We start from the raw sequence: 21,767 nt of genomic DNA on the forward strand, positions 1-21,767 counted from the left end.
GTTCTTGTGCACCCAGCATTCATCCCTGCCTGTGGCAGGGGGTCAGGCTAGATGATCTGTTCTGGTCCCTCCTGACCCTAGCTACTATGAAACTATGGTAATAATAAAAGAAAATGTCTGCCTTTATCTTTCATATAGCTTTGTTTTTCTTCAGCAAAGTTAGCAAAGCAGAAAACCTACAGATACAGACAGCTCTGAAAGAGTATTACTTGTCACATCTAGTGCCAGTAAAACACCTGGGAAATGTATGAATTTTCTTAATTTACTATACAAAGCATTTCCTCTCTCCACAACCAGCATTTTTCTCCTTACATGGCATCTCTACAACTGGAGGCTTGCAACCTCATCTGTCTATTCTGCACAGTCCTCAGTTAATTTCTTTGTGAATGAATACCTGCTTTGTTCTGCCCATGACATCATATCATCCAAAGATATTTCCTTTATACCTCTACATTTCTGTTTCATCTTTGAGTGTTTGCAAACATGCAGAATTAATTTACCTCCTCAAAACAGATGCAATGCACTTTCCTTATTGAAAGGAGAGATGCATGTAATAAAACACTACATTTTAGGGAGTTTTAGCATTACCTCAATATTGCATATTCTCTTGGCTATCTAAGTAGGGGACGGGGGGATCATCAAAATTTTCAGACAGCAGTTAATAAAAGCTGGGATTTTTAGAATTGATTGGTGTGTGAGTAGATTTGCCCAAGTTAGCCAAGGTCATGAGGATATAAGCTCCCCGTGAGATGAGATATCCAGTTAAAGGACAATGCAATTTAGGGATTCAAGAAAGCCAACTTTAATAATTAGGAAAAAAAATACTACCATCTAGTCCCCATCTAGTTCTAGTGGAAGGCAAGAATCAGCACTGTCTCTATAGTGAACTCCCCTCTAGTCCCTAGAGGTCTTGGCTTCCCTGCTGACCCTCCACAGGTTGCCTCTGTCCCATCAGTCCAGCCTTTTCAGTCGTAGTCCCCATGTGACAGACTCCCACCATCTCCACTATCTGGGGGCTCCCACAAGCAGGCTTCCATGGACTCCAGAAGGCTGCAGGCTGGCAGGCACTTGCACAGCCCTGCACAGGCACATGCGCTTTCCGGTTCCCCTGCTGCTCTCTCCTTCCTCAGTTTCTAGAACAGTGATCACCAACCAGTTTATCACAGAGCCTCTTCCAGTCAATCTGAGGCTAGGGGTGGGGGTGAGCATGTGTGTGCATGCACCCCTCCTCCCCCCCAACCCAACAGGTCAGTCTGCAGGGGAGGGAAGGGGCTGGGGCCCGATCAAGGTCCCATGGTGAGGGACAGAGTATGGCACATGCAGGAGCCGGGGCTAAGGTGAGCAGGGCCCTAGCTGGCCCAGGTGGTGGGAGGATGGGAGCCCAGGAAGCTTGTCCAGGGGCACAAGGGGTTTCTACCACTGCGTGCAACCTAGCGGAGGCCCAGGGTGGGCCACGTGCCACATCTGTGTGCAGGGCAGATGCAGCTGCTGCTGCATGCACCACTTTGCACCTTGAGCCCTACTGCAGCTGCCTCAGAAGCCACGTGATGCCACGTCCCACTGCTGAGTGGACAGGGGCGAGGCTCAGCCCAGCAGTAGGACACACGTGGTGGCACATGCCCCCCACAAACATGGGGCAGCGCAGGTGACTGCAGCAGGTGTGGGAAGGGGCACACACAGTGATGAGAGGGAGTAGTACTACGCCGGGCCTACAGGGCAGGGCTGCAGCCACCCAAAAATTTGCGATAGCTCCCACAACTCTCCCTCCCAGTGCAACAGCTGCCTGCCCCGAGTGCAGCATGGCCCAACCCCGATGCTGGGAAGAGCCCAGTGCAGCCCGAGCCCCAGCCCAGTTACAGCCCACCCTGCCCCACGCAGATCTCAGGCACACGGCCCCTATGCCCTGCTCGTGTGTGTGCAATGGCAGAAGCCACCACCCCCTCCCTGTGCCGGGCACCCCCCAAACAAGCCGCTCACAACTCTGTCCCGTTTTCCACCCCTGCTGTGCAGGGCCTGCCCCTGCCCCACTCCCTCCCTTACTGCTGTGGGTGGGGGCCAGACTGAGGCCCTAGCAGTGAGGGAGGGTGTGGGGCAGAGGCAGGAGCAGGGGCTGGGATGAGTGGGGCTCTGGCCAGGCTGGGTGGCGAGACAAGCAGGGGCCCAGAGTCCTACTCACCCCAACCCCTGCTCCTGCCTGTGCTCCACTCCCTCCCTCACCACTGGGACCTTGATCTGCCCTACCACACCCACCCCATGGCCCTTTCCCCTTCCCTCACCTTTCCCCACAGACTTACCTGCTGGGGGGCGGGTGCCCCCCAAGTAACTTGTTCTCCCTCAGATTGACCTGCTGGGCAGGGGAGCGGTAGCAGCACACTGTAGATCCTGGATTGCTTTTTAATTCAAAACGTGATCTCCTACTTAAAAAGGTTGGAGACCACAGATTTAGAGAGAGCCAGAGTTCTTGGGAAAGAAATACTTTTCCTGCACCATCCAGAGGTGAGAGTGCAATTTCAGCCAGGCTACACCCAGCCCCTCTGCAATTCTGCCATTGACCCTTTCCCTGCCAGAACAAAACCCATTAAAAAAAAATGTTCAACATATAAACATCAAATCAAACAATCCAACCACATAATCATCACAACTGTTTATTTAAGGTCCTCGATTTCAGTCGTCAGTGTGATTTTCTGAGCCTGGGTTCTTGGCCCTTTCTGAAAGTCAAACCCCTTTAACACTAGGCATTTCTAAATCGCTAATCACTTAGGAATCTTTTAGTTGAATATGCATCCATGCAGTTTCCTTGACGAAAGTGCTAAGGAGCCAGCTGCTCACTTGATGAGAAATTGAGTTCTCAGCGCTTTTAGGAATATCGGGCTACTCCAATATCAAAAATCTAGATTAATTTTGGGCACCTAATTTGAAAACCTTGGCCAACAGAACAGGATTTACTATATTAACTTGCCCCTTCCTGAAAAAAAGATGGCTGACATGTGGCTGAAGTGTTCCGATTATATTCTCTGCATGAATTGATTTGGATTTTAAACTCCGCATTTTGAGATTCTACTGTGTCAAAAACTGGATTTCCCCCCCCTCCCAAACAAAGCAGCAACATGCAATTTGGACTCAATAGACTTTTGCCTCTTGTCCCTTAACAGCAGTAAGGGACTATAGCAAAATGGATGACGTTGCACTTTTTGGCATGAATGGGGAGGACAAGTCTCAAGTAGCTTCAAGAGTTAGCACTGAGGGCCTGATTCAAAGCCCACATAAAAGATGGTAAGGACAATACTTTAGACATCAGGAAGAGACAGACTACAGGAAAAGCTTACTTATAACCTCACAGATCAGCAGCCAAACTGAAGGTTTACCGTTTCTTGGACAGCCACTAGCTGCTGTTTCTAGTTTTATAGCAAATCAACTGCATTTCATTTAGCATGTTTTCCTATTTGTAACTTCACACTAGATCTCTTGGCATCTACATGTTCTAATTGGAGGTAACAAAGCTGTTGAACTTCCCAATGATAAATCCACTCAAACAGCTGGTCTGTCTGTTTTGCACATTTCTTGCAGCTCATTTACAACTGAAACACAGCACAGGTTGAGGAACAGATGCCTGTTTGCTCAGATGGAGCCTTTGAAACTGGCAGATGTATTTTCAAATTTATTTAGATATCAAGTTTTGTGTTCAAAATAACTCTGTATAATGCTCTATTCTTTAGGGAGAAAAACACAGCTGGGTAAGCAAGACGTTTTTCAATTGAGAAAATTAAAGTCTGATTTTTTTGCCACAGACACACACATGTAATTCTCCTCCCTCCCCACCACTGTAGCTCCTTCCCTGCTCCCCAAGATGACTGCATCACTTTGAAGTAGCCATGGACTAGTGTGTGCTATTAAGCAGAAATAGGATCTATTCCAACATAAGAACAAATGATGGATTGAACATTGTTACAAGATGAATGGAATATAATTTTCATCTAACATAGGAGGGATGGTCTAAATCAATATATATAGTTGAAAAAAATCATGAAATACAAGGAAAAAGATAAAAGCGAAGAATAGGTCATATGATGACCTACAGACAGTCCCACAAATGGCAGAACCATTCCCAGACATCTCCTATATCTCAGGTGGTAGAAAAGGAGAGGATCCACACATTCAAGGAATAAGTCAGTTGTTTCTTTAGTAGACTTTTCAACAGTGCCCAGCACAATGCAAGGAGGGGCCTCCAGGGGTCTCTTGTAATGTCAATGGAAGTTTTTCTATTGACTTTAAAAGGGCAATGGATCAGACCCTGGAAGGAAAATTAAAGATAACGTCTTGTTAGTTACTCTAAACTAAACTATAAAATGGATTTTTCAGGAGTAACTGGGTAAAATGTAACGGCCAGTAATACAGATCAGAGTAAGTGATCTAATGGTTCTTGCATCAAATAAAGCTGAGTGAAACCCAACATTTCTTGTACAATACTTATCACACAACTTGCCCAAGACATTTAATATTTTGACTAAACAACGGGTACAAATAATGTGCATTTATCCAATCTTCCTGTACTGCAGGAAACACATTCTTTTATACTACAAAGGACAGTGAAAAACTGAGTTAAATCTACAGGTTGTCCATAAAGTAGAACAATCATGTAAGACTATAAGGAATTATTTTTCTTTCTTCCTTCAGCATACACTTCCTTGATGCATCAGTATAGCACAGATGGCTGTTTATTAGATGCATCAGGGGACAGCACATGTAACTAAATGAAAATGGCTGTTAGCATCTCAAAAGGGTGCAGATTTAAATATCAGGATAAATTTGTTTATAATTTGATTATATTCATAATGCTTCAGTAGTTTGCTTGCAAGGAACAGAAAAGGCTTTACATTTAAATGAATCATTTTACTTTAACAACTGCAGACACTGCTTCTGTCAATACAAACTGAACAAGAGTTCTCCAAGGCAGGGAAAGCTCTCAGCTTCCAACGACTTGCATAAAAAGTATTCTGTACCTTGCAAGATAAGGCGGTTAAATCCGCAACGTGCAAGACATTTTTATTTACCGGAGACTCAATAACTGTAAGACACACATACATGAATGTGTGCACTTTACTCCAGAGCACCATACAGAGTGCACACACGCAAATACTTTTGACATAATGATATGAAATGATTACCTAACTGAATAATGATTGGAATAGCCTCAATTCTGCATTTTTGTGCATAAAACTGCTCATTAAAACTGGTGGAACTACTATAAGCATTGTCACTACTGGTGTTCAACAGGATTGGTCTATGGTTTCCTCCTAAATCCCTTGCTTTCAAAATTGAAGAACAGAACAAATAATCTCAATCACATGGTCAAAATCAGCAATACTTCACGTTGGGTCAGTAATACTGAACCTAAACCCACTTGATTAAAAATTTAACTAACTTGTGGGTGTTTAAAAAAGCTACAAGAATTGTAGCTGACCAGGAACCAAGAATTCTTAACTATACTGAGACCTTTATACCACACTCCAGCAATACCCAGAAGGCTTGAAGTGCCTATTTATTATTTTACATCTGCCTTAAAGCCCCGTGGTAAGTGCCAAGCCATTGCCAGGGCCACTCTGTAATTAAGAATCAAATTCCAAGACCCCAACAAAGCTCCTGAACATAGGTTTCATTCAGAAATGGACACTCATGCTGTAATAGGATTCTACAAAATGATATATATTCTCATGTCATGGATGTTTATCTCTATAGATTTTTCCCACAGTATCACATCCTTATTTTTCCATTATGAATCCAGTATTAGTGTAAAAGGTTTAGGTGTTAGATTAAAATAATTTATTCAGGTTTGAAATCGTTGTTTCCAGAAAGGCCAAAGAGAGAAGGTAGTTTAATAAAGGATTTCCTTGTATAGCAGTCCATCCATCTGACATCAGTCAGTGATTGTGCTTGACCAATCCTTTGAATAACCATTGTTTGAACTCTGTCTAAGAGAGAATGTGATAAGTAGTAATGTGACCATAATTTATATGATGGGCAAATTTACTTTCAGAGACCATTCACTTTCAGAGATGTGGGACAGAACATTTTCCAGTGCTTTAATTTTTCCATGGGAAATTTTCCATTTCTAAAAATTTATTGTTTCATAAAATTCATTAGTAACAATGAATGGATAACAATACAATATTAGGCAAGCTCGGCAGTTTCAAAGTAGTCATTAATGTTTTTCAGGTGATTATCCCTAGGAAGTGAGAGAAACAGAGAGCGCACGCATATATATTTTATTGATTGTAAACAGGAGAGTAAATACACTCACATAATAATCCAAACCAAAAATCAGGTTATGAATTCACCTAATCGGCTGTGCAGGTCAAATCAAAACCAAAGCTAAAATTCTTATTTCATCTCAGACTGCAAGTGAAAGCAAAACCAAAACTAAAACTGTGATTACTTTTCATTTGATTCTGATTCTATTTCAGAATCTGATTCTGAAATAGTTTCATAGTTGGTAGGGTCAGAAGGGACCTGAACAGATCATCAAATCTGAACCCCTGCTGTGGCAGGAAAGGGTACTGGGGTCAAATGTTCATCCAGCCTCCTTTTAAAGACCCCCAGGGTAGGAGCCAGCACCACTTCTCTTGGAAGTTGGTTCCAGCTCCTAGTCACCCTGACAGTGAAGTAGCGCCTCCTGATATCTAGTCTGATATCCAGCTTGTGTCGGATATCTAGTCCTCTGCCAGCTTGTGTTCGTTTGATTGAGAGAGGCATTGCTGAGAAACTTGCTGTGATGAAAGTTGTCATAGACTGTAAGAAAATTAGGCAAGGCAGGATATGATTTTAAATGTAAATAGCAAGGGCCATAGAGATCACCTCCTTGGACCTGCTTGAGATGCATCTGTGGATGCATGACAAGGTGCGGTTGACCTTCCTGACAGCATCCCCACATTGTCAGCCCATGTTCATATTGGCCTCAATAATGACTCCTAGATCCTTCTCTGCCTCTGCACTGATGAGAAGGGAGTTCCCCAGCATGTAGGTCTGCTGCTGGTTCTTCTTCCCCAGGTGCAGTACCCTGCAATTGTCAGTGTTGAAACCCATTCTGTTCTCTTCCACCCAACCCTGTAGCCTGGAACTAATAAGTAGTGCAAGTGATTCTACAGATAGTGACAGTGAAACTGGAGGTGCCGCAATGACATCAGTGGAAGAGTTAAGCTCTGTTGAAATAGATGAGTGGACAACCATGGCATATCATGCACAGTTCTTTGGGTGCTAAAATTAGTGTCAACAGTTTTTAGTGCCTTCGTGTTTTTTCCTTAAATTTAAACAAACAATGTAAGGGAAGTACATGCTATTGTGTACGGTCTTCACATTTTTTTTTCCAGATTTTTACAAGTATTCCAAGAAAAATAATTTATTTCCACATAAAGCTTTAAATTTGTTTGACTATAACATTTAAACCACATTAAATGTGCTGTATTTAATTTTGTTCCTGATCAAATATTTCCGTTCATACAATTGTGGCTATTGGGACATAAAATTAACATGGGGGTAATTTTTAGCTTTGTTTACTAAACATAAGTAAAATAAACATGCTAAATCAGATCACACACTATTAAGGGCATTGGAAAAATTTCCAGAAAACGTACATCTCTGTTCACTTTCAAAGAAAAGTATACCTCAATAAAAATAATGCCTGGGAATACACTCATTGACATCTACAATTGCCATTACCAAATGAGTAGGGTCTTTTACTGAAATGTACAGAATTTCTGAAGACTACGTTTTCTAAAATGTTTCTTTGAAAGTTGAGCACAAGCATCGATAAACAAACTGACTGAACCTTAGGGTTTAGGAACAAATTTCCACAAAAGCAAACCAAACATTTTACACTGGGCTCAAGACTGTTTCGCATCTACATTATCAGGCCCCATGTAACAAAACTGAATATAGTATCTGCTAAAATATCTTACCACCTCTGATTATTAGGATTTTGGTATGCCTCAAATCACCATTTCACAATTATGATCCCCCATAGCTTCTAACAATTCTGTTTAAGCACACGTTAGATGAACATTTAAAAATATATTTAGGTATTCTCTAGAAAAATAAGTTCTCAACCCCAGGCCAGCATGTCTGATCCGGCCCTTGGAATCATGTTATTCAGCCTGCAGGGATCCCCATGAGTCCAAAAATGTGGTGGTGGAAGAGCGCAGCTGCACTGTCACTCCTCTGCTGCCAAATTTTAGAACCCCTGGAGGCCAAACAGTGTGGCCTTGCATGCTAGATTGGGAACATGAGACCCATCAGAGGTGGTGCAAGGCCCGACCCTGGTGTGCACACTAGCCTTGTACCATTCATCCAGCCCATAGGCCCAAAAGGTTGAGCACCACTGATCTAGAAATGTCATATCCGTCGTGATAATCATAACATATTTGTAGTAACCTATGTACAGTAAAAATATGAACACACTTTCAATTATTTTTTTTATTTAACCACATATAAATACATCACCAATTGGCATAAACTCCATAAAAATACAGTATTTATTTGTGCTATAACACTGTTTAGTCACAATGTTATATAAAGATATCCTTTTACCACTTTCTTGCATCTCAAGAACTTTTAAAAATGTTACTTCCTCCAAGCCCTTTAATGTGATAGTTTCCTTATAGAAACTTTAAAGTCTTTTTTGTAAAAGTTAAAAAAGTTAACATATGTATTTTCAACTCTTCACCTTCACCCTGACAAGGAGGCAGATATTAAAACTGGCAAATACTTATTATAGTGAACAGTTCTCTTCAAACTTTTTTTAAACATATGTTCACATTCTATTACTACTGTCACAGCTGTAGATTTTTATTTCTGCACCATCCACTACCACTAAGGTGCAGTCAAGGCTGAATATGCAGTACAGGCACCTAGATCACTGTCCTGTAATTTAGCTGCTGACTGAGCAGAAAAAATAAAAACACTTATGGCATTCAAATAAGCTATCAAATATTATAAACTAAGATTACTGCAATGCTTTCCAGGGGCAGTAACAACACATAGAACTTATATATGTGCTAATCGCCTTTATAAATTTCTTGCTGAAATAAAGGGAAGTGAAGACTTCTGGGAAATTAGAGCCCTGTCCATCTACAAAGTCAGGGCCACATTCAGATGACAAAAGTATCAGCAGCAGGAAGAATAACTATACACTACCTGGTAAGACAATTCAAACAGAGTATATTTAAACATTTGTTGTAATGATTATATTTACATAATTTCTGACCATGCTCATACCACAATCAAGTTAATTTTATTACAAAGTTTTCTTCACTATTGTTTAAAGGATTTTTTCCCAGCAATTTTAACACAAAATCATTATTTTAATGAAACTAGATGAACAATATATAAGAAAAATCAAAGAGGGCTTACATCACTGGGAAGAAAATATGACATGAGCTAGGAAAGATTTTTTTTTGATACTACGTTAGTCTGTAGTTCTCGTTAAGGCAGTTTAGGGTTTATTCTAGTACTTTAATAAGGCTATACAAATATAAATGATAGATTTTTCCTGAATATTCCCCCCTTTCCATATAAAACTTCATAAGTTTATCTGGTTATTTTAAATGAACATGGATGCTAAAAATTCTCAGACAGCAAGATGCTAAACTATTCCTCAGGTGTGAATATTCCTCTTAATAGTCTAACTTTTTAAAATAATATCCAAGTTAAGGTTCCAGTCCAAGTATATGTATTGTGTACACCTAAATGATAATGTTTAAACATTGTTTAAAAACCTTTCCCTTAGAAGGCAAGTTTAAATCATGACATGTTTTTAAAAGGGATCCAGGACTGGCAGAGACCTATTTGAGCTTCTCTAAAAAGAAAAGAAAAATTCCTTCATATAGGCATGGCTAATGAATTGATGTCACTCCTTTGGAAATATGTGATCAGTATCATGTTATCCAAAAGGAAGACTGGGGTGGTTAACATTATTCTGTGATGGGAAAATCTTGATGCTATAGCACCATCCCTTAGCACCAGTATTTTAAATAAGCTTGCTTTGCTGAGACATACTGACAGCCTTGTTTCACAAATTCATTGGTTTTGAGAGCTGTAGTTGCTTTCTACAGTCATTTAAAACTTTTTTTGGATCAGTTTTAAGTAAAGAGTGTATAATCATTTGCATAGCAAATTGTGAGGGACTAACCCTAAAACAGAAACCCACACTGTCAGGTTTGAGCACTTCTAAAATCAAAATTTGTTTAAAGAGGTAAAAGAAAGAACACAGATCTTCTCATTTTGAGTCTAGTATAAAAGACGTTTCTAACAAGGATTTTTATAAAGTTACCAGCTTAAAAGGTTGAGACAGTTTTCTGAACAGAAGTTAGTCCTTTATTATCTTCAACACTCTATAAACACTGTTGTGGAATACTGTGATGAAATATGGCCTGGGATCTTTACTCATCATGTTACATAAGGGAATTTTTCCAACATTGACAGGATCTTCCACATCCCAAATTTCAGGCATGCTGCAACCAGGCCTAGAAAATATTTGAATATATAAACAAAAATAATGTAACAGTAAAGAAATATAATCAAGTACGTGTAATTAAAGTTTACAAAGGGGTTAAATGCAACTGACCTACAAAAAAACTAGGGTTATGAACTCTTCCTGATTTACACAGAATTTAACATTTGAATTGTATAGAGGTAGTCTCCTACAATACATTCAGAAACATTCCTAGGAAGTCTGGTGCCACAACACTAAATACAGATATTTGCTGTGATGGCTGCCTTCCCTCTAACTCAAAGCCCAGGGCATCTACCCCATTCACTCCCCCCCCACTGGCAAAAATGTCTCAGAAAATTTTCCCAGAAAAAAAAGTCTCATTGTTTTTGGTTCACCCAGTACAAAGGTATTCATGTAGGTTGAGGGTCTGTTTTATATTAAATCAAGCACTTCACACATTTCAAGTTTAATGTACAATCAAAAAGTACCTATTCTGATGAGTACCATAATTCTATCATCAACTTGACACTTTGAAGATAAGATGTAGGTTATCTTAATTTAGATGTTATAAAGTATACTGATATACAGAGACGACCCAAGCAGAGTGTGGGGCCCGGGACAAATCAGCCTGTGCAGGACCCCACCCCTGGACGCGAGGAAGCCAATGGCAGATTTGGCGGGGGTGCGGGGAGGGGCTGAGCAGCCGGACATGAAGCTGGCGGCAGCGTGTAGTCGCTGTGGCCACTCTGCCCAGGCCCACAAAGCACGGGGCCTGGGGGGGGTTGCCCCCGCCCAGGGACAGCCCTGCTGATATACTCACTTAGCTCTTCTTATGCACCATGACTCTTCCAGAACGTAATAACTGACTCCCAGTTTTAACAACCCTTCCTTCACTTCTTTTGCTGGCTTTCGACTATACATGGAATATACTATTTTAGTTCTGGCCCTTTGAAAAGAAAAAGGTGTTAGCAAATAGCATGGCAGACAGGACAACGTATTTCTTGACAAATGTCAATCTACTGGATCACGGTATACATGTAAGCAGTCTATGCAACCATTACACCAAGATCTTCAGAGCGTACATCTAGGCAAGAATATAGAGTGGAGGCTTCCCTAGATCTACCAGCCCTCCTCTAGATCATCCAGACAGAATCCAAAGGCCAGACTGAGTCTGGATTTTCAGTGCCTTGATGGTTGTAGCTTCTGCCAGAAAGCAACAGATTAGAGCTGTTGCTGACTCCCTCAGCAAGGGCACATTTCTGTCAGGATGATATCCCTTAGCTTTTCTCCAATCAAGAAGTACCCACAAGGCACTGGCGGCTAGGGGTTTCAGGTGTCGTATACTTGTCTTACACTGGAGGCTGCAACACTGCGGTATTTTATAGGAGCTACCCCCACCATGTTGCCACCCAGTCCTCCAGTCAGATGCGGTTTACGGTCATACCCGTGACCAACAAGATATTAAGTATGATTAAAATGAAAAGCCTAAATACTACAGTGAGAGGCTTATTATAATTAGGCAAAGAACAGTGGATAAAAAGGCTGTAATAAAATTATATTGATGTCGTTTATGTAATTTGGCATCATTTAAAATAGAATAGCAAAAACAAAAGACTATAATGTGAATTGTGCACCAGCTGGATCAACAAAACTGGGAATTAATTCTAAGATAGACTTTACATAGGCACATGAAAGCAGAAATGGCAAATAGCAAGTAGATGTTAGGTTGTAATATAAAATGGCTACAAAAAAGCCAATAGGCTAAGGAGACAGAGATACATATCACAAGAAAATGTATTTGAAATAAAGCTTATTAACCACAAAATGAACATGGGCCACCAATGCAATGCCGTAGCTGGCAGAGTTAATCAAACACTGGCACGCATCTACTTAGGCATCTCAAGCAAGGCTAAGAATGTCATCTTCCTGCCCTACTTGGCCTGGTGAGACCACAGCTAGAGTACTGCATCCAGTTCTGGGTGCCACACTTCAGGAAGGATGTGGAGAAGCTCAAGAGAGTCCAGCGGAGGGCCATACACATGATTAGAGGCCTAGAGACTAGGTCTTAAGAGAAGAGGCTGAAAGACTTAGGACTGTTCAGCCTGGAGAAGAGAAGACTCAGAGGGGACTTGGTGGCAGCCCATAAGTATATCAGGGGCGTACATCAGGGCCTGGAGGAGCATCTATTCACCAAGGCCCCCCAGGGGAGGACAAGAAATAATGGGCAAAACCTGATCAAAGCTAGACATAAGGAAAAATGTAATTACAAGTCGAGTACTGAGGGTTTGGAACAGGCTCCCCCCAGAGGTAGTACAGTCACCCATCCTGGCAAACTTCAAAAAACGTCTTGACGCCCACCTTGCTGGGGTCATCTGATCCCAGCAGTCTTTCCTGCCCAAGTGCAAGGGGACTGGACCCGATCATCTGTATGGTCCCTTCCAGCCCCTAACATCTCTGAAACTATGAAATATGACGTCTGAAATTCCCCCTTAAATTTATATGGCAAATTCTTCATGACCATAAAAGTTATTGAGAATACTGTACCCAGTTGTCCTGTCTTTGAATTGTGCAGAGGTTGTTTCCTAGAACACAATGAGAAGCCTTCCTACAACTTTGGGTGCCTGGATACCAAACATGGGTAGCCGTGAGCCCTTGCCACACACACAGATCTGGGAGGCATGTGCCGCCCCCCCCACCCCAGTGCTTCCCCTAGGGTGTGCACCCCATCGGACAAGCCACTCACAGCTCTCTCTCATGCTCCACCCCAGTCCGGCAGCGCCTGCCCCAGCCTGACTCCCTTCCTCACCATGGAGGGGCCTTGATCTGCCCCCACACTCCTTCCCTCCCCCTGCTTCTTCCCCTTCACAGACTTACAGGCTGGATGCTGCTTTCCAAGCTGCCGGCTGTACACCTGGCCACGTGCATGCTGCAGCTTGGCACATGCACATGGCATTTATCGGCAACATTATTGGCCACATCAGCCAAAAAAGCCGACTGAGATAATGTCAATTTTCCTTTTATCAGTGCCAATATGAACTGGAGTGATATATCAGTGCACCTCTTATGTACCCCTCCTGCTACTGCATTCAGCTACTTTTAAAATCTATAGCTCTTGGGGATCCACATGCTAAACATTTCAAGTCAATAATGTTTAATGTTTAACAATCAATATTCATTGGCAGGAATAAAAAGGAAGTGTATCAACTTGATTCTGGAAAGTTTCCAAAAACAAGAGCCCATTCTTATGGACATGATCCAAGGAAAATTACAGCCCATTATTTCACACCTACTGTATTATCAGTGTTTTAAGGGAAGCAATTATCTTCTGGTAAAATTAAGCCTATTCTTGCAAATATGTTCAGGGAAGATTTCATTCAGGCATCTTGTTTTAACTTCACTTAAATCAGGATGCATGCAAATTTAGATAAATTTAATTTTGGTTTAATGAAAGTAGAATTTGCAAGTCCATGTTAGCAGGAAAATGATTTTTTTTTAGTTTTATAAAAAGAAACCCCAATTTTAATTTCTTTCCTTTTCCTACTAAACTAAATTAAGATCATGTTAAATTCAAAGACTAGAGGGCTGGGAGATTACCACTGAAAAGCAAAGCCTACATGTATGGTCCTTTAATATACTAGATTTACATATATAATCATGCAACCTTACAGAACATACTTCCCATATAAAAAGCTTGGTCAATGGCCAAAGATACAGAAACTATTCAATAATCCATTTAGAATGATCTCCACAAAATCCTTACTTCAGTTCTGTGCTTATCATTTTGTAATCAAAGAATAAAGGAAAATAATATTTTGAGGTTTTTCTCAAAACATAATTCTGACACCATGCACAGTTGAAAGATTAAATGGAGAATCCTGGAAGTAATTTATATGCATTCAGATAGTTTGCCTTTTTTTTGTTTTGTTTTTTGTTTGTTTGTTTTTACACCATACCATAAATAACCCAAAGCAACTCATATGTTCTCCAGTTCAAATAAGCTCCATCATTCTCTGGTTAACCCAAATTCTGGAGATTATAATTATAGCATGCACCTCTTCAACTGAAAGCATCCAATACTGCATCTGTATTACTTCTAGAAGTGGAAGTACACAGCATGCATGTCCCTTGTCACCTTCCAGCTGACTGTGTAAGGCTGGCAGGAAAATAAATATGCAGATGCTTGCATGCAATTATCACTAAACCCTTATCGTCTCTCCTCAAGATAGAATTACAAAGCATTGTTGTCATTCTACTTTGGCATAACATAGAAGTTTATCAACTTAAGCTAAAATAAGTGAATATTAGACACACATTTACAAGAGTTCAGATTTTTTTAAATTCCATGAAAAACAAAATAAGACTTCAAAAGCCACGTGAAATGATCTGGTAAAAAAGAAATTGCAAAATTGCAACCACTGTAAGCATTTCCCAACTTAATCAACATTGCTATAAGTGAAGGCAATATCCAAAGCAAAGTAGTCTTTATCATAATTATACCTCACATGTTTTTGATTGACAAGTCTGTAGCAAAATCCTATTATATCCACTACCCTGCAGAGGTCTATCATTCTCTAAATTGTTAGTAAGTCTGAATTCTGAAAGAATGACTTTAAAATAATTCTAGAACTTTGTAGGATTAAAAAACCCCAACAAATAGAACTTAAGAAGTGTTGTATTGGCTCAAGACCAACAGCCCATATAGCTCAGTATCCTCTCTCTCAACAGTGGCAGAAGTGGATACTCTACACGGATAGCTTTGAACTGAAGAGCTCTAGAGCGATCTATCCCCTATTCCTTACCCTCCCTGGCATCCACCACTTATTGGGTTAAGAGATGCTAGAGGAAATATCTCCAACCAACCTGTCCAATAACTATTAACTGATCTATCATCCATGAACTCATACAGTCCCTTTTTGAACCTGGCTATGCTGTTTGCCTCCACCACCTCCCGCGACAATGAATTTCATAAGTCAACTACATGTGTAAAAAAATACGTTTTCTTGTTAGCTTTTGACTTATCACTTACTAATTTCAGCAGTTGCCCTCTAGATCTAATACATGAGACTTCACAAACAAGCTTCCTATTCACTTGATCCATACCTTCGTGATTTCATAGACCTCCATCACATCCTAATTAAATTAAAAATGCTGAGTATGATTTGCATTTCTACTGAACATTATAAAAGTTTTTAAAAGTTAATTTTAGTGGAATAAATTGTATGAATTTTGAAATTTACCTCAGCCCCACATCTTCATAATGGGGATGATTTACAATAGGGCGAAGTGTAGACAACTTGATACTTGCCATTGTAGGCATTGCTCCTGCAAAAACAGCATCTGAAACATATATTTAAAGAAGGATAATGAAGTAGTAGAAAATAGAAAGTGAGAAATGCAAGTGAGAAAATTTGCATTTTAAATACTCAAGATCATATAAACGTAGACCAATATAAGAAAATATAGGGAAGAACAGAAAGTTGCTTTTTTGCTTAAGGAATTTCTTTGGAAGGGGACAAAGTCAAGCTCTTGGGCAATACAAATGCCTGTAAGGAGACACTCTAAAAACATAGGTCATGATTTTCAAAACTGAACTATGATTTTGGATACCAGGTACCCTTTAAAAATGTTAAGTAGGGCACTCAGAAGAACACAAAAATAACAAATTATTTTTAAAAACCTTGACAACGTCAACCTTAAGTAATTAAACCACGACATCCATAGACTTAAGATGTTAACTAATACTTTCTGTCAGCCTTAACCTTCCTATTTTTTTCTTTTGCTCATGGAAGCAGGCACACCCTGCAGCACCTTTGAAGGACTCTGGTCGAGAATGACTGGACTAGATGAAGGGCTTGTAAATGTACATATGTAATTGGTTGGATCTTCATGGTCAAAGAACAGTCATAAATAGCTCAATATCCAAGTTTGGAGAGGTATCAGATGGGGGTTCCCAGGGGTCTGCTCTAGGCCTGGTATTGTTTAGTATTTTCAGTAATAATTTGACACAGTGGTGCCCATCTCACTAGGCCCCATGAGCCAGATGAGTAAGAGAGCCAGAACCAGCCTGCAACCAGGGAGTCAGCAAACAGGACTGCAAACAGGACAAGAGAGAAGCCTGGCACCAGATCCTGCCCAAGAAAGGGAAGTGATCCAACTGCCTGTACCTTTGGTTTTTGCTGAGTGTTTGGTGGGCTGTGTCTGGGGTGTGTGATCTGAGAAACTGGGAGTGACTGCTGACTGCTGAGTGAGTGCTGACTGCTGTGCGATTGCTGCCTGGGTCTGGCAGAAGCCCAAACAAAGGGGCTGAGTCAGCCCAGGCCCAGAATGGTATAAAAGGAGATTCTCCAGGCGACCAGGGAGCCTGTGACTCAAGGAGCCAGCAAATAGGACTGCAAACAGAGGAAGCAGTTCGCAGGCCAGTCTGTGGGTAGTAGCATAGCCTATTACCACACAATCGCTCTCAGCCATGGCGGTGACTTGCCGTACCTGTTGGCATCCTGGTATCACTGAGACCTTCACCCAGAGAGAGCCCAAGCCCCTGGACTGCCGGGGCTGTCTGGCATGGTTGCTGGCAAGTGAGCATGGGGGCACCCCCATTTGTGGGGTGTGCTCCCTGGTGGAATCTCTGGAAGGCCAGGTACGGGAGCTCGAGGAGGAGATACTTCAGCTGCAGACCATCAGGGCCCACAAAAACTTTATTGATGGCTACTGCCAGACCCTTCTCCAGAAGGAAGAAGAGATGGAGATGGTAGCCAACGTGATGGCTAACCAAGAAAACCCACCTGGAGTGACCTGGAAGACAGATACCTCCAGGAAACCCAGGGTTCCTCCTCCTCTGGCCCTGCACAGCAGTATGTTCCCCTCCCCACACATGAGGAGGCTCTGAAGGCAACACCAGGAGAGGAAGGTAAGCAGCTTGCTGCCACCCACAAGAGGCAGCGGAAGGTGGTGGTGGTGGGGGACTACTACCCCATGGCTCCTCATCCATGTGAGAACTACTGACATGGCCAGGAGTAATCCAGACCAGGTCATAAGCAACTACAGGGCTCTGGGTGATGGGAGCCCAGGTAGTCTTTTCTTCTGTGCTCCATGTTGCAGGTCGTGGTCCCAGAAGGACAAGATGCATCAAGGAAGTGAACCAGCAACTCCAATGCTGATGCCACTGAGAAGGCTTCAGATTCCTTGACCATGGTGCACACTTCAGGGAGAGGACTTCTGGGAAGGGATGGCATCCATCTCACGAGAAAAGGTAAGTCCCAGTTAGCCAATCTTTTGGACAGAACTTTAAACTAAGATTGCTGGAGGACTGGGATATAGAAATTCAAGCATGTCCAGGGACCAACATAGAAGCCCAGTAGATAGGGACACTGGGAAAGCCACTCTTGCGGGAGCTGAGGGAATAGTTCACCATCAGTAGGACGGAAAGACGACAGCCTCAGTAGTAGGCATGAGTCCTCTATACTAATGCCAGGAGCATGGGGAAACAAGCAGGAGCAGCTAGCCCTCCTACTCTCCAGTGGGCATTATGACCTAGTAGGGATTAGAGAGACCTGGTGGGACTCCTCACACAACTGGAGTGTAGCTAGAGGGCTACACCCTACATAGAAGGGACCGGGTAGGGGAAAAAAGGTAGAGGCATTGCTCTTTATGTGAAAGAGCAGTACACCTCCTTGGAGGCCAACATCGGCTCCAAAAATGGACAGCATGAAACCCTTTGGGTCAATTTGCAGGGAAAAGGGGGGGGAAGGGGGGGCATGGCAAGAGAGGCCTAACTGTAGGTGTATACTACAGACCACCAAACCAGGGGGAGGAACTGGATCTGGAGTACACCTGAGAATTGACTAAGGCTGCGTGTGCACGTGACATGGTCGTCATGGGTGATTTTAATTATCCAGACATCTCCTGGGAAGAACACTCAGCCAAGATGGAACGGTCGTGATCCTTCCTGACCTGTGTTGAGGAGTTCCTCCCGACTCAGGAGGTGCACAGGTGAATCAAAGGTGACACTCTGCTAGACTTGGGCCTGGCCAAAGGAGACAACCCGGTGACCGACTTAAATATAGGGGGAAGTCTGGGTGACAGCAACCATGATGTTCACTGTTCAACGTAAGGCAGACAAATCAGATAGCAGGACTGAAGTCTTGGACTTCAAAAATGCAAATTTCAACAAGCTTAGGTCACTAGTAGGGCAAATGCTACGGGACCAGGGACCGAAGGTGAAAGGTGTGCACAAAGAGTGGTTGTTTCTTAAGGACATGATCCTTAAAGTACAAACGAAGTCCATTCCCGTGCAGAGAAAAGGTAACAGAAGGGCTGGGAAGCCCTCTTGGCTAAACAGGAAAACTGTGGTCCTTTTAAGAAAGAAGAAAGAGGCTTATAAACAATGGAAACTTGGGGCAGGCCCCAAGGAGGACTACTCCACAACAGCCTGCATCTGCAGGGAACAGGTAAGAAAGGCTAAAGTAGCGACCGAACTTAGATTAGCAATGGGAATCAAGGACAACAAGAAGCCCTTCTTTAGGTACATAGGGAAGAGGAGTAAAACAACTGAGCGTGGGGCCACTGCTCAACAACTCAGGAGAGCTGGTTACTGGCACCCAAGAGAAAGCTGAACTTCTGAATGACTACTTCGCCTCAGTCTTTCACCAGACCAAGGGGAAAACCACGTCAGGTGGAGTAGAGGATGAGCACAGTAGGAATACTCACCTTCCTACTCTTGCCATTGAGAATCAGTGTATGAACAATTAATAAAATTAGATGTATACAGTGCTAAAGGAGTGAGCTGAAGTTACAGTGGAAACCCTGGCAAAGTTGTTCCACAACTTGTGGAGCTCTGGAAAAGCCCCTGAGGACTGGAAGAGGGCCAAAGTTATGCCCACCAACAAGAAGGGCAGGAGGGAGGAGCCAGGTAACTATAGGCCAATCAGCCTAACTTCCATCCTAGGGAAAATCCTAGAAAAGTTCATCAAGGCGTATCTGTGATAAGCTTGCAGAAGCTAAAATTCTGATTAAAAGCCAGCATGGCTTCATCGCAGGCAGGTCTTGCCTTACCAACCTCATATCCTTCTATGATCCAGTAACTCACCACCTGAACACGAGGGCAGGTTGACATTGTATACCTTGACTTCCAAAAGGCCTCTGATCTAGTATCCACGATGTCCTCGCGAGAAAACTGGAGGACTGTGGGCTTAGCTCCGAGACACTCAGTACTTTTCAACATCTTTATTAACAATTTGGATGTGGGGGTGAACAGCTGGCATGCAAAATGATACAATTTTCTTAACACTGCATTCATCCATGCAGTGCAGAGTGGAATAATACCTTCAGGTATTGCATGATCTGGGATACAGGAATGGCATGAAACTTGCCTTTTTTTTTCTTTTGTAACAGGACCAGTTTGTTAATTCATACATTGCAAGGCTGGAAGGGACCTTGGAAGATCATTGGGTCTAACCCGGTACACCAAGCAGGAAACATAACTGGGGGTCAGGTGACCCCAGTAAGGTGACTGTCCAGTCTCCTCTTGAAGATTTCCAGGGTAGGTGATTGCACCACCTCTGCAGGGAGCTTATTCCACAGTCTGGACACCCTAACTGTAAAGAAGTGTTTCCTAATGTTGAGCCTGAATTGATCTTCCAAGAGTTTGTGGCGATTACTCCTGGTTTTCCCATCGGGTGCCCTGGTGAACAGTTGCTCAGCAAGCCCTTGATGTACTCCCCTAGTGTAGTGGGTAAGCTGCTACCAGGTCCCCTCTCAGCCTTCTTTTCCTCAGGCTGAAGAGTCCCAGATCCCTCAGCCTTTCCTCGTATGGCTTGCATTTTAAGACTCCGATCATACGGGTGGCTCTTCTTTGGACTCTCTCAACCTTGTCCACGTCCTTGTTAAAGTGTGCTGCCGAGCACTGGATGCAGTACTGTAGTGGTGCTCTCACTAGCGTTGAATAGAGTGGAAGAATCATCTCCTCGGCTTTGCTGGAGATGCATCCATTGATGCATGCCACAGTATTATTTGCCCCACTGGTTACAGCATTGCACTGCCGGCTCATATTCATACTGTGGTCTATTATGATCCCCAGGTCCCTTTCATTTGTGGTGCTAGTCAGTTTGGTGGCCCCAGCCTGTAGATGTGTTGGGGGTTGCTCGTCCCGAGGTGGAGCACTTTACATTTCTCAATGTTGAACTACATCGGGTTCTGATCCACCCAACATACCAGCCCATCTAGGTCCACCTACATCTGCAGCCTATCTTCAAGCGTGACCATGCTTCCCTATAACTTCGTGTTGTCCGCAGACTTGGCCAGTAAACTCTTCACTCCCATATCCAAATTGTTAATAAAGATGTTGAAAAGTACTAGACCAAGCACCAATGCCTGCAGGACACTGCTGCCCACTTCTTACCAGGATGACACAGATCCATTCCCTACAACTCTCTGGGTCTTATCCTGCAGCCAGTTTCTCACCCACCTTGCTGTCTCGGAGTTAAGCCCACAGTCCTCCAATTTTCTTGTGGGGACATCTTGGGATACTAGATCAAAGGCCTTTTGAAAGTCAAGGTATATAGTGTCAACCTACTCTCTCGCGTCCAGGTGGCGAGTTACCTGATCATAGAAGGAGATGAAGTTGGCAAGGCAAGACCTGCTCGTAACGAAGCCATGCTGGCTGTCAATCAGAATCTTACCTTTTGCAAGCTTATCACAGATGGACTCCTTGATGAACTTTTCCAGGATTTTCCCTAGGATGGAAGTTAGGCTGACTGACGTATAGTTACCCAGCTCCTCCCTCCTGCCCTTCTTGTGGATGGGCCCAACACTGGCCTTCTTCCAGTCCCCAGGGACTCAGTTTGTAATTCACTATTAGCTCTCAGATCCCTTTACCATACTTTTGTCTAGCTAATTATTTCCCATTTTGCATCTGTGCATTTGAATTCACCTTCCCAAGCATGCAACCTTGCATTTATCCTTATTAAATTTCATCGTGTTGATATTGGATCCTCTCTCCAATTTATCAAGAGTGCACTGACAGATCTTGAGGGCCCGATACCGATAGCCAATTTTTAAGGAGGCTTATTGACCAATACTGATCCAGTTTCCAATACACAGCCCAGCAGCTTGAAGAGCTGCAGCCAGCTGGTAAGTTTGTTGTGGTGGAAGGGGAAAAGGGAGAGAAGGGGCATGGAGGGGGACAGATCAAGGCCCCTGCAGTGAGGGAAGAAGTAGGGCTGGGGCAGGCACTGCCCAGCCAGGGCAAGGTAGGGTGTGGGACAGAGCCATGGCTTGTCTGGGGGAC

General features: G+C 42.8%; 1 protein-coding gene across 6 annotated transcripts in view; it reads right to left on the reverse strand.

The window, feature by feature from the left end:
- Nucleotides 1–8,460: 8,460 nt before the first annotated feature.
- DPY19L1 (dpy-19 like C-mannosyltransferase 1) overlaps nucleotides 8,461–21,767 on the reverse strand; it is an 87,112-nt gene continuing 73,805 nt past the window's right edge. For 5 of the 6 annotated variants that reach the window (XM_025200583.1, XM_025200582.1, XM_025200584.1 and 2 more), the window contains 3 exons: nucleotides 15,721–15,820; nucleotides 11,304–11,429; nucleotides 8,461–10,514 (listed from right to left, as the gene is read on the reverse strand). In XM_025200583.1, coding sequence (XP_025056368.1) covers nucleotides 10,358–10,514; nucleotides 11,304–11,429; nucleotides 15,721–15,820 — 383 coding nt within the window. In that variant the 3' untranslated portion in view covers nucleotides 8,461–10,357. Of the gene's footprint in view, nucleotides 10,515–11,302; nucleotides 11,430–15,509; nucleotides 15,614–15,720; nucleotides 15,821–21,767 lie in introns of those variants that run through there. The other variant, XR_003093363.1, reaches the window with a different exon arrangement.

This window comes from Alligator sinensis, unplaced genomic scaffold (assembly GCF_000455745.1).
Source record: "Alligator sinensis unplaced genomic scaffold, ASM45574v1 scaffold86_1, whole genome shotgun sequence".
Taxonomy (NCBI): Eukaryota; Metazoa; Chordata; order Crocodylia; family Alligatoridae; genus Alligator; species Alligator sinensis.